This window comes from Sus scrofa, chromosome 1 (assembly GCF_054392235.1).
Source record: "Sus scrofa isolate SSC_HxYL_T2T_F1_AM1 chromosome 1, Sscrofa_HxYL_maternal_Yorkshire_Landrace_v2.0, whole genome shotgun sequence".
Taxonomy (NCBI): domain Eukaryota; kingdom Metazoa; phylum Chordata; class Mammalia; order Artiodactyla; family Suidae; genus Sus; species Sus scrofa.
In genome coordinates, this window is record NC_139383.1 from 15,301,317 (window position 1) to 15,314,969 (window position 13,653).

At 46.2% G+C, this 13,653-nt stretch overlaps 1 protein-coding gene across 3 annotated transcripts in view; it reads right to left on the reverse strand.

Moving 5' to 3' along the window:
* Positions 1-13,653, reverse strand: part of MTHFD1L (methylenetetrahydrofolate dehydrogenase (NADP+ dependent) 1 like) — a 190,682-nt gene that overhangs the window by 152,294 nt on the left and 24,735 nt on the right. For 2 of the 3 annotated variants that reach the window (XM_021086779.2, XM_085023849.1), the window contains exon 8: positions 353-464. In XM_021086779.2, coding sequence (XP_020942438.2) covers positions 353-464 — 112 coding nt within the window. Of the gene's footprint in view, positions 1-352; positions 465-1,646; positions 1,929-13,653 lie in introns of those variants that run through there. The other variant, XM_085023856.1, reaches the window with a different exon arrangement.

Sequence of the window (13,653 nt, forward strand, 5' to 3'; positions counted from 1 at the left end):
TACTGCAGTTGGCATCTTGGCTTCTCTTTGTTGACAATATAGTTCCGCTATCAGGTAACCCAAAAGGCAGGTACATGGACATTCTAAATTTCCTATCCTGTGTACGTATGTTGACAGCGCCCATTTCAGGAAACAGGTCTCTTCTGAATAAGGCAATCTTTCTCATCACACTCTTCCCCTATTTTTGCTTTTGGCTGCACCTGAAGCATGTCAAAGTTCCTGGGTCAGGAACTGAACCCATGTCACAGCTGTGGCCCAAACCAGCGTCGGATCCTAACCTGCTGCACCCAAAGGGAACTCCAATTTGACCTATTGTTCTCAGTGGCCTGGCACCCAATTTGAAGCCATTTACCTGACAGAAAGTCATGGGAACAGTTGAGAACAGCAGTTCCTTGCTGGATCCAGGACAGCGGAACCTCTTCTGGCTTGGGTGAGCCGAAGATCACAACATCAGCCTCGTGAAGCTGGACAGACAAAGAAAAACATCACACACCTTTTAAACTGCAGCATAAAGACATGACGAAGGACCAGTGTCAAACGCCACCATGTAACAGATGACAACCAGAGTTCCAGAGTTCAGTTCCGCACAGATGGCATGGACAGAACCACGTTACTGATTTACTGAAGGAGCTCGGATTTAATACAAGCCGAACGTGATGATCCCGTCCTAGAAGAGAGGAGGCTTAGTCACTTCAGCATACGTACTGGGTGTAGGGCTGTCATTTGCACATTTTTACCCCAACAGCCACACCAAGGGGGAGGCCAGGGCCAAGGGAACCGCCGCGGAGGGAGGAGGCTGTGCGGGCCTCAGCATGAAGCCACTTGCAGCATGAAGCCACTTGCAGCATGAAGCCACTTGCAGCTCTCACACGTGCAGGAGCCCTTCTGGCCTGTACCAGTGCACCATCCAAATCAGACCCATCTGGAATGTTTACTAGATCCATGGAAGGAGCTCCAAGAGCTTGAGAAAGAATATCGTTTTCCTTGAGGCCCTGGTTAATCGCTTGTCCAGTTTTTTCTTTTAAGAAAAACGAAAGGAGTTCCCATTGTGGTCCAGCGGTTAATGAATCTGACTCGCATCCATGAGGACGCAGGTTCAATCCCTGGCCTTGTTCCATGGGTTAAGGATCTGGCATTGCCGTGAGCTGTGGGACAGGTTGCAGATGCGGCTCGGATCCTGCATTGCTGTGGCGGTGGCACAGGCCGGTGGCTACAGCTCCGATTCAACTCCTAGCCTGGGAACTTCTGTATGCCACAGGTGCGGCCCTAAAAAGACAAAAGACCAAAAAAAAAAAAAAAAAAAAAAAAAGATGTTTACAGCCAATATTACCAGCAATCTAGTGCATTAATGAACATCATGTAGGTTCTCTATAGATAGAGTTGAAAAGACAGTGAGACTTACAGGTAAAGTTATATTGCGGGGGAGCTATGTTCTTAGGGAAAGAGGATTTTAAACATTTGATAAGAAAATTATTTCTCCCTTTACCGCTGCAGACACTCTGTCAGCGTAAAAGAGAAAGGTGAACGTGTAACGCCTGTTGCAAGTGATCAGCAGATAAGAAAGGCCATTTTGCTACATTTCCATGCTCGACAGGGGCAAAAACAGAACATGTTAAAACATCCATGGAAAGGAAGTTAATACGTACAAGGCTGCAATGTTCATTTTGGAAAAAGCCAAGGATCACAGGTTCACTCGAGTCCCAAGAGCGCTTCGTTTCCTACACGTGGCGTCTCCGGTACAACCTGTTCGTTTCATTCGCTATAAATCTCTGAAATCTCATTCTGCCCCCTTAACTGCCTACCTGGACTCAACTCGAAAGCGGGCTGTGCTAATAAGCAACTGGGGGACAGTGGATCCCGCAGAGAAAAGACAAAAATCTCCTCCCTTCGCAATGATCGCGTTGGAGATGCTAATTCTTTCTGGAAAGGAACAGTGCTAGATGCTTAAATCAATAAATAGCGCACTGAGGCCCAGGCAAGGTTTTAATGAGCTAAGATTCAAGGAGAATTATTGTCTCACTGGCTGTTTCTGCTTTCTTCCTCCCTAATGGGAAGGACCCTGGCCAAAGCCTGGCTTGAAACTTTATCTCATAACAAAATATTGCCTTCTCTGCTGAGACGTGAGTGGAAGCAGCTTACGGCGAACCGCCCACTCCCCAGGCGGGAGACCAAATGTTAAAACAATCACAAGACTCGGATGTGCAGGCATTTGATGGGGAGCATGTGGAAGAGTTGAGATACCATGAAAACTATTTTTCTCTAAGTCACTGATTTTTTGGGGGGGTGGGGGGAAGACAAGTGTCAGATTTTAGAGAGGGGCTGATGGAGATATCACTTGCAAAATTATAAGGAATATCCTAATTTGGTATTCTGCACATGAAATGCATTTTAAAATCGAAACTATAGAAAAGACAGCCCCTCCTTCTTGACGAGAAGATAGAATTTATCTTCTGCCGTCAGTGGTTTTAAAAGGGCATATATGTGGATCTCAGCTGTGAGATTTTTACACTGACAGAAAGCTGGGATGGGCTAAAAAAAAAAGATTTGGAGATATGAAGAACTGTGATTAAATCACCTGAGGCCTATCAGACCTGCTTCTACATCTTTCAAATGTCACGAACACCATTCAGAAAGCAAAGTTCAAACCCCAGGACATTTCTTAAAGAAATCAACAACAGGGGCTTTCTCCAGCAATGCTCCCTTCTAAAATTACAGTGACTGAAAAAAGAATAAAAGAGATCCAGGATTCTTTTTTTTTCTTTTTCAAGGCTGCACCTGTGGCATATAGAAAGTTGCTAGGCTAGGGGTCGAATTGGAGCTGCAGCTGCAGCCTACACCGGAGCTTGTGGCAATGCCAGATGCCTAACAAACTGAGCAGGCCAGGGATCAAACCCACATCCTCATGGATACTGAGCCACAAAAGAAACTCTGGAGACCCAGGATTCTATAGTGAATATACCCCTCACTTGCCATCTTTCAACTGCCACCTGGGGCAGACACTGAGGTCACTGAGGATCTGAATTCAAACCCTGCCTTTAAGACTCAAGAGCTGGGATCTTCCAGATGAAGGGGCAGGACAAACCACTGGAATATGGAAAAAAAACAAACATTTGACTTCTGCTTCTTTTGCCCGCAGGCTCTGTGAAGTACTTAAAAGCGGTACTAGTATTTAATGTTCAGCAGTTGCTGTGCCAAGACCGGGCAGCTGTCACACACAGTACGTACAGGGTACAGGGGAAGGTCCCGAGGGAGGGAGGGAGACAGGCACGGAGGGAGGTGACACTGTTCTTTCACTTGCAGTGAACTGGGGCACTTTGAGGTTAGCGTGAGCTGGTTAAGTACTTTCTAGATCACATTACGTTCTGCACAAGAGGCTTCACAGTGCTTTGTAATGACAGGGAGTGGCCATGAAATCTTAGGTGGCGAGGAGGCCCCTTGGCTCTCTCATCACAGGGTCCTAAAAACAGTGAGGTGTTTTTCCTTTTTATGAAATGTCACTTTCTTTCAATAAATGCCAGATTCTCAAATTGGCTGGACTTTTCTTGGGAAGAGTCAAGAAAAAGAAAAATCACACCAGGGTACTCTGGCTGCCCTCACACCATCCAACCGTGTTTTAGGAAGATGACTCTGGACGGCTGGATTGAGAAGAGTTGGAGGGGCTGAGAGGGACAGGCTGACACTGCAGCAGGCGGAGGACGGCAGGTAGGAGGCTGGATGCCCGGGACCGAGAACGGGCAGGATGGAGGATGCGGAACGGGACGGGTCACCATCATAGATGTAGTTAAAACCGAAGCTTCCACAAGCTCTCCAAGGGAAACAGGTAGAATGAGAAGAAATCAGTGCTTAAAGGTACCCTTGGGGAGCAGTCATTGTAGACGACAAGCAAAGAGGAAGAAATTATGTGGCTCTGGCTTGGTCCAGGAGGCAGGAACGGAGGATCAGTGTCGCAAGCTGGCTGAGGGGAAAGGGTGAGGTCCCTGGGTTTGAATGATGCCAGATGGCTAAGCAAGCTAATAGCAAAAAGCTAAGGTTTTTGCAATTAGGAATTCATCCATGCCTTAAATGGGCACTAGCCACCATGCCTGGTAAACCCCTGCCCTTTGAGTGGGGCAACTTTCCTGCCTATGGAGATTTCACTGAGTCAGTTTTTCACGAGCAGAGTCTCTGTTTACCCATAAATTCAAAATGTTGAATGTTGAAATTTTTATTTGAAAAAAAAAATTTTGGGGGTCTTTTTAGGGCTCACCCACGGCATACAGAGGTCACACCAGTGACATATGGAAGTTTCCAGGCTAGGGTCGAATTGGAGCTGTAGCTGTCAACCTGCACCACAGCCCCAGCAACTTGGGATCCGAGGAGCCACGTCTGTGACCTACACCACAGCTCACGGCAACGCCAGATCCCTAACCTACCGAGCAAGGCCTGGGATTGAACCAGCATCCTATGGATACTATTCGGGTTTGTTAACTCAGCCACGATGAGAACAACAACTTTTACTTGAATTAATTGAACTTCTACCAAAGGATTACTGCTTTGTACCTATGGGTCAACATTCACATTTGCCTGCAATATTAAGCATGCCATCAAATAAAAATAAAAATGAAAATAATTGTGTAAATACTCTAAAATAAAAATACCAAACCATGTTCATTTAGATGTTGTAATACTTTGGCAAGACAAGAGAAAGACGGTTTCAGAAAAAGACCCTCCTCCCCCGTGACAGGCAGAGCAAGTGATCTCATCCTGGAGAATTTTTTTCCTTTCAGGAACTGCCTGTTTCTTTTTTCCACTCTCATCTGTGATCAGAAGAACATTATTGGCTTTTAAAATTAAGATCTATTTCATAAATCAGCATGAGCGCAAGCCAAATGGATAATTTGGAATTATGATTAGAGCACTTATCTCCCAAGTTTTCTCCCCAAAGGATAATAAGTGACCTTTCTCTTTCTAAAACGTGTATATCTCCCTTCTTTATTCAATGTATTTACTGCTCAATGTATGAGATGATCAAAGACAGCTGTGTCCAAAGTGACAGAAAAGAGAGTTAATCCCTCTTCAAGGTAACCTGATTCTCACATAAATTATGACAGATGATAAAAGGAAAATGTACTTGTGATAGGACGTGATGGAAAATATGAGAAAAAAAATGTATACATATAAGAATGTATATATAGGAGTTCCCACCATGGTGTTGTCGTGAGCTGTGGTGTCGGTCGCAGACGTGGCCCGGATCTGGCATTGCTGTGGCTGTGGTGTAGGCCGGCGGCTACAGCTCCAATTAGACACCCCTAGCCTGGGAACCTCCATTTGTCATCGGTGTGGCCCTAAAAAGACCAAAAAAAAAAAAAAAAAAAAAAGAATGTGTGTGTGTGTGTAACTGGGTCGCTTTGCTGTACAGCAGAAACTGACAAAACATTGTAAATCAACTATACTTTAATAAAAAAAAAAGGAAAATGTAACCTCAAATCCAGTAATGGATACACTTTGAATAATTCATTAAGAATTCCCTTTCTTGGGAGTTCCTGCTGTGGCTCAGTGGTAATACTCTCCGACTGGTATCCATTAGGACACAGGTTCAATCCCTGACCTCGCTCGGTGGGTTAAGGATCTGGTGTTGCCGTGAGCTGTGGTGTAGGTCACAGACGAGGCTCAGATCCAGCGTGGCTGTGGCTGTGGCTGTGGCGTAGGCTGGCAGCTGTCACTCTGATTTGACCCCTGGCCTACGAACTTTCATATGCCAGGGGTGCAGCCTTAAAAAGCAAAAAAAAAAGAAAGAAAGGATTCCCTTTCTCACACCCTAAAAATGTAGGGCTGAGAGTGAGAGTGAGCACGTGAGTGCAATCCTGAGAGAGGTGCGTGTGTGCGTGTCTGTGTGGTGAGAGGGAATCCAGTAGGTCAAAGCTCAGACAGAAACTCCTATCACGAAAACGAGGAAAAGACCACATTATGGTTCCCAGAGCCGCACGAAGCAAACTGTGCTTCACAGAGCCCGGCACGTGACTTATGGTTCGGTTCTGCTGCATTCACGTGCATTGACGTGGCTGTGGGAAATTCAGCTTTGCATTTCCTGCTACAGTTTTGCCTTCCAATTTTTCCACCCTTTTTGGTCACACGTGCGGCAGGCAGCAATTCCCAGGCCAGATGTCAAACCCATGCCACAGCAGCATCCTCGACTGCTGCAGTGACAATGCTGGATCCTTAACCCGCTACACCACAAGGGAACTCCTGTGCTTTCCAGTTCTGAACCTCAGACTGCACATCAACACATTTCCGCATCCACTTCCCCTGAGAAGTGAGAAGCTGCACCTGATAGAGAAAAAGTGAGGGGCAGAAGGAACAGCTTGGTAGGTGGGGTTTCAAGACCCAGATTCAAGTCTAGGCTCTGCTCCTTTTCATCAAGGACCAGGGTCAAAGCACCTGGTTTTCAGGATGCAACATTAAGGAGATAATACATGAAAAAGCTTTCAAAACAAAATCTTTAGACAAGGGTGCTTTTTCATTATGGATTATGTTCTAATTCTACATCCTTAGAAAGCATTTACACTGGAGAAGAAGGGGTAAAAGACGGAGCCAGCTGCTGCAGATGGTGCAGACAGGCCAGCAGGGTCGATCAGCAGGTGGAATGGAGGTGACGTCACCTCCTGTTCTCTGCAGGACACAGCCCCGAGGCCTTCTCCTTTGTGCAATACGCACCTTGAACATCTAAGGCTTCCCACAGCCCCCTCTGGAGCTCATGCCCCTTCGTTTCAATAGATTCTCTCACAGGTCCTTTTCTCAACACTGCTAAATATAAATGGCCTGATTTGGGGGCTTTTAAAAAAAGTTCGAATCGCCTCTTTCTCTGGCGTTCCTAAGTTGCACAATGATCAGGAAGAAGCAGGAGGGGAAAGAATGGCAGCTGATATCCAAAGGCATTTTCAGTCCATAAATATTGAAAAATCCGCCCAAGAAACTCAGGGGTCTACATTCCCCAGGTCACTTGAGCAAACAATACTGAGAAGCCTTGGTATTTGATGGGCACAAGATCTGTGGTGCCTGGGGGTCTGCAGTATCTTCTCTGCCCAACCACTAGGGGACCACTGAGACTGGCGTCAGTTGGGCTGTCCTGCATGTCCACACATTGGATCAAGGGGCCCCTGACCTTGAGCCTGGACGCCTTCCCTTCTGGAGAGTGAGTGCGGAGTGTCGACAAGCCCAAGGCCTCAGGGAGTAAACAGCTTCCTACCTTTAAGAGGTTGCCTATGGGATTACTAACTGTGGCCTCAACAGTGAACTCAACCCAAGGCTAAGGTATTGGGCCTTGGTCCCTCTCATGTCCTCTGGTTAAAAAGAACGATCATGCTCATCAGAAACCTTGGAGGCCAGAAGAAAATAGAATGACATATTTAAAGCACTGGAAGCAAAAAATCTGTCCACCGGATTCTAGATCCAGAAAAACTGTACTTCAAAAAAAGGGGAGGAATTAATATATTTGAATATTAACCAAAGTGAGGAATTTGTTACCACTAGACCTGTCCTACAAAAAATGCAAAAAGGGAGTCCTTCTGGTTGAAGTGAAAAGATACACTAGTCAGTAACCACAAGCTATATAAAGAAATAAAGATCTCCAGAAAAGCCAGTATTCTGGTATTTTTGGTTTGTAACTGCATTTTTTAAATTAATTAATTAATTTATTTATTTATTTATTTTGTCTTTTTTTTTGCTATTTCTAGGGCCGCTCCCACGGCATATGGAGGTTCCCAGGCTAGGGGTCGAATCGGAGCTGGAGCCACCGGCCTACGCCAGAGCCACAGCAACACAGGATCCGAGCTGCGTCTGCGACCTACACCACAGCTCACGGCAATGCCGGATCGTTAACCCACTGAGCAAGGGCAGGGACCGAACCCGCAACCTCATGGTTCCTAGTCGGATTCGTTAACCACTGCGCCACGACGGGAACTCCGTAACTGCATTTTTAATTCCCTATTGGATTTAAAAGAAAAATAAAAGAACAGCAACAACAACAACAAAAAGAATAAACTATAGAAAATAAATAAAAGAAAAAATCATGGAAATTATAAATACAGGCGTTCCCACCACAGCACAGTGGGTTAAGATTCCAACTGCAGCAACTGCAGTATAGGTCCCAGCTGCAGGTTGGAGTCAATCTTTGGCCTGGGAACTTCCATATGCTGCAAGTGTAGCCATTAAAAAAAAAAAAAAAAATTATAGGAGTTCCCATTGTGCCTCAGTGGTTAATGAACCCAACGAGCATCCATGAGGACATGGGTTCGATCCCTGGCCCTGCTCAGTGGGTTAAGGATCTGGAGTTGCTGTGAGCTGCCGTGTAGGTTGCAGACATGGCTCAGATCCTGAGTTGCTGTGGCACAGGCTGGTGGCAACAGCTCTGTTCAACCCCTAGGCTGGGAACTTCCATATGCCGCCAGTGTAGCCCTAAAAGACAAAAAGACCAAAAAAAAAAAAAAAAAATTATAAATATATATAAAAAAAAATCCATGTAAGTTACTAACATAGTCCAGTTTAAAGGCTAGGATATCCCTCCAATCTTCGCAAAATAGATGATTTTTTCAGGATCTCATACATATTATACATATATTTAGAATTGTCCAATTTACTTTTTGTTTTTATTGGTCATGCCCTCGGCGGGCAGACATTCCTGGCAGGGATTGAACCACAACAGTGACGACACCAAAGCCTTAACCAGTAGGCCACCATGGAACTCCCCAATACATGTTGTGAAGCCTTGTATAAGCCATACTATGCACTGGATTTAAACTGGAAATAACTCTGTGATAAGTTTGCTCAAAAATGAAAAAGGACTCCTTTGATGCTTCAAGTGTGAAAGACCTATATTCTTACTCGTTTTGACCATCTCTGTGCTCAGAAGGAGAAACAAGACCCTCTGAGAAAAACAACATACAACGGTCTTCATTATTTCTGGGTTATTTCTTACACATGCAGCTGGGACCGACCCGATGTGTCGCAGCTGGAGGCTGTTTTGCCATCATCTCCCAGCTGCATCCAACTGCAGATTCAGAAGAGACTTTGCAGCCAGCGGAGCGGGCGCGGGGGCTTGAGCGCAGCCGCGAGGTGCCTGTCAACCTCTCTTCCCTGGAGAGGGCACCACTCCGCCTCGTAAATGCTAAATGCAGAACATTTGCTTTTGGCACCAGAGTGAACTCACTGGGGTGAGGAAGACGACATCTCCACATCTACGTCAATTCCCACGGGGCAGCTGGCGAGCCCCTCCCACACAGGGCTGTCACTCCACTCCAGGGGCCAGGGCAGCTGAAGGAGGGGCTGGCGTTTGGGGGGAAGAAGGAGGCTGATTCTTTAGCTCTACCCAAAAACATCACACCCAATCCTGCGGCTTACGGACAGCTGATGCTCCAGAGCGGGTGGTTAATCTGGACCAACGCCCAGACACTCGTTCCCTCCCCCCATGTACCTGCAGGATGCATCTCAAAGCCTAGGCGTGGTGCTCCCAAGCAAAGCAGCAAGGCTACTCCTCATTTTTAATGATACACTGAGAGTGGCATAAACTATAAAGCTATCAAATACAGTCCTCTATTCTGATTTCTGTCATACTTCTAAAAAGGCAAATCTCGGAGTTCCCAGGGCGGCTCAGCGGAAACAAATCTGACCAGTATCCATGAGGACGAAGGTTCGACTCCTAGCCTCATTCAGTGGGTGAAGGATCCGGTGTTGCTGGGAGCTGTGGTGTAGGTCTTAGATGCAGCTCGGATCTGCATGTAGGCCAGCAGCTGTAGCTCTGATTCAACCCCTAGCCTGGGAACCTCCATATACAGCAGGTGTGGCCCTAAATAAATAAATAAATAATTAAAAGGCAAATCTCAAGTCTTCATGTTCAGGCTGCATGGAGATTTTATGAATAACAGTATCCACAGTCTATCCTTAGGAATTCCTGCTGGGGCACAGTGGGCTAAGAATGAGACTACAGCAGCTTGGCTGGCTGCAGAGGTGAGGGTTTCAGCTCCTGCCTCACGCAGTGAGTTAAAAGAATCCATCCAGAGTTGCCACATACTGATGGCATGAGTATGGCCATAAAAACAAAAAGATGGACCTTAGCGTAAGACAGTGGCTACAGCTCCGATTAGACCCCTAGCTTGGGAACATCCGTATGCCACGGGTGTGGCCCTAGAAAAGACAAAAAAAAAAAAAAAAGAAAGAAACAAAGAAAGATGGAGTTCCTGTCCTGGCACAGTGGAAACGAATCTGACTAGGAACCATGAGGTTGTGGGTTCGATCCCTGGCCTCGCTCAGTGGGTTAAGGATCTGGCGTTGCTGTGAGCTGGGGTGTAGGTCGCAGATGTGGCTCAGGATCACACATTGCTGTGGCTGTGGTGTAGGCCAGAGGCTACACTTCCGACTAGACCTCCTAGCCGGGGAAACTCCATATGCTGCAGGTGCAGGCTTCAAAAAGACAAAGAACAAACAAACAAACAAACAAAACAAAAAAAACCACAAAAAGATAATTTAAAAATAGATACGCTTATGTGTGCATATATATTCACACACAGAGTGGTTTGAATTTATACAAAATACCAAGGTTTTAATTGCGGGTTTCTATTTTTCTAAGATATTTGAGTAACTAAATATTTTATTTAAAATCAAAACAACTGTAAATCTTCATATTAAAGGTAAAACTTAAAATTGAAAAAAAAATAAAATAGATACGCTATTTTTAGATTTAGGCCGGCTGATAGAGAAGGGAACCAATTCTATTTAAACAACTCAATGTAACTGTTCCCCAAAATTGTACGAAAGAATACCACCCCTGGAAGGAGCCGACAAGATGGATGGTGGAGTGGCTTCTGGGTAACAGGTGTCAGGGAAGAAAGCGGTCCCCTTACGGAGGTGAGGACCAGGGGACGAGCCTGGACTGGCCCAAGCGGGGCACCCTCTCTCTCAGGGACACCAGCTCTTGGTTTCACTTTGGCTTGGTTCCCTCAGCCTCCACTTTCGATGGGCAGGCCTCTCAGACAGAGCCCCCCTCTGCTTCCCCCCAGACGTGCACTGGAAGCTGTGCAATGAGGAACGCCGGGTCCCACTATGTCATTATCTCCTTATGATGCGATGGACCCACCGGCCTTTCCACTTCCACACGGAGCACCAAGTACACATCTGTATGGTGGAGGCTGCCGGTGTCCTTCCTGGACTCAGCATCAACAGCAGCCACGCTATTCCCGGGGATGTTAACCTGTGCTGAGCACACCTGTACGATTACCGAATGCTCCCAGCAGCCTCGTGAGGCACGGAGTGCTACGATTCCCCACTCTACACAGGAGGAGACAGGCTCAGAGAAGATAAACAGTAGCGAAGGCTTGCATCCAGGCCTATTTGCACCAAAGCCGATGTTTTACTGCTTCCCCAGTGTCGTCTCTAACTCCAAACCTCCAAAGGCAGTTCCTACGGGTGGCAGCAGACTGGAACTGCTTTAAGGTCATCCCAAACTTGAAAGGGTACGTGTAATTTAGGCAGCGGGCTCCCCAAACCCCTCACTCCACTGGTTTTGGACATCCTCCACCAGACAGCTAACAGAGGGTCTTGTCCCACGACGGGTGAAAACATGCATGTGTGAAATGCCTTTCAAAGATAACGTCCTGTAACCGAACAGCCATAATCCCTTGCTTGCTCTGTTCTCTCCCTGAAACTTACCATTGCTGAAGCTAAATCAGCTCTCATGCTAAAATGCACTGTTAAGGTGCCCTTATAATGCACTATAATCTTTTTTTTTTTCTTTTTACAGCTGCACCTGCGTCATATGGAAGTTCCCAGGCCAGGGGTTGAACTTGAGCTGCAACTGCCACCCTATGCCACAGTCACAGCAACACCAAATCTGAGCCGCATCTACGACCTTGTGGCAACACTGGATCCTTAACCCACTGAGCAAGGCCAAGGATATGGATCAAACCCATATCCTGATGGACATTATGTCAAGTTCTTAACCTACCAAGCCACAACAGGACTGCACTATAATCTTAAAATGCATTGCTGATGGAATTAGAAAACAAAAATCCTCATCTGTTGTCACACATTTTTCACAGTTTTCCAAGGTTGTGGCCCAGGTGCCAGGCAGGTGTCCCAGGACACTGACCAAATGCCTGGGTGCTCGCTGTACCACTTTAACTTCCATTGTCTGCAGAGGGCCCAGCAATGGGCTGAGTTTTAGAAATAAAATAGAGGAACTGGAGTTCCTGTCGTGGCAAAGCGAAAATGAGTCCCACTGTGAACCGTGAGGTTTAGGGTTCGATCGCTGGCCTCGCTCAGTGGGTTAAGGATCCAGCACTGCTGTGAGCTGTGGTGTAGGTCGCAGACATGGCTCCGATCCAGCGTTGCTGTGGCTCTGGTGTAGGTTAGCAGCTACAGCTCCGATCAGACCCCTAGCCTGGGAACCTCCATATGCCGCAGGTGTGGCCTTAAAAAGACAAAAGCAAAAAAAAAAAAAAATAGAGGAATATAATGAAAAGCCAAATGCAAGGCAGAAGCATGGAGACATCAGCAGGAGGTAAGTGGCTAGTGAAGTGCTGGCTGCCAGCACAAAAGATGGAGAGACAGGCTTATCCTGTGGGTGTAAGTGAATAGGCCAGGTAGAAGGGGCCAGAGACCAGAAGCCAAATGAAGCTTAAGACAAGCATGGGGAGCCTGGAATCTTTCTTTCTATATTTTTAGCTATAGAGTTGACAGCCTCTAAGAGTCACAGTGCTGCTTCTCTAAATATCCAGGACTTAAGGAAATAAAATATATCGGCCATGTCAGCTTTAAAGAGAACCTTCTTAGATATGCAGAAACTATAATGTTACCCAATTTCTAGGTTCTCTAGAATAAAGCCATGTAATCATCATTCTCAAAGTCAGGCTGAACTGTTTTTTTGTTTGTTTGTTTTTGCTTTTGCTTTTTAGAGCCCTCCTTGCGGCATATGGAGGTTCCCAGGCTAGGGGTCTAATTGCAGCTACAGTGGCCAGGGTACACCACAGCCACAGCAACACAGGATCTGAGCTGCGCTTGCAGCCTACACCACAGCTCACAGCAATGCTGGATCCTTAACCCACTAAGCGAGGCCAGGGATCAATCCCAGATCTTCATGGATACCAGTCGGATTCATTAACTACTGAGCCACGATGGGAACTCCAAGATGAACTTTATCCTAAAGCATCAACATGATTTAGTTCCATAATTAAAAAGTACTTTGGGGAGTTCCCTGATGGCCTAGTGGTTAAGGATTGATTTAGCATTGTCACTGCTGTGGCTCGGGTTCAATCCTAGGTCTGAGAACTTTCATATGCCATGGCGTGGCTAAGTTAAAAAAGAACTTTGAAAGATGTCTTTGCTTTTCTTTTTCTTTCTTTATCTATTTTTTTGCTTTTTAAGACCACACCCGCAGCATATGGAGGTTCCCAGGCTAGGGGTTGAATCAGAGCTATAGCTGCCGGCCTACACCACAGCCACAGAAACACAGGATCCGAACTGCATCTGTGACTTACACCACAGCTCATGCAACGCTGGATCCTTAACCCACTGAGCGAGGCCAGGGACTGAAACTTCAACCTCATGGTCACTAGCTGGATTCGTTTCTACTGCACCTAAACAGGAACTCCCTGTTTTTCAAAAATATAGATACAACTTGCAAAA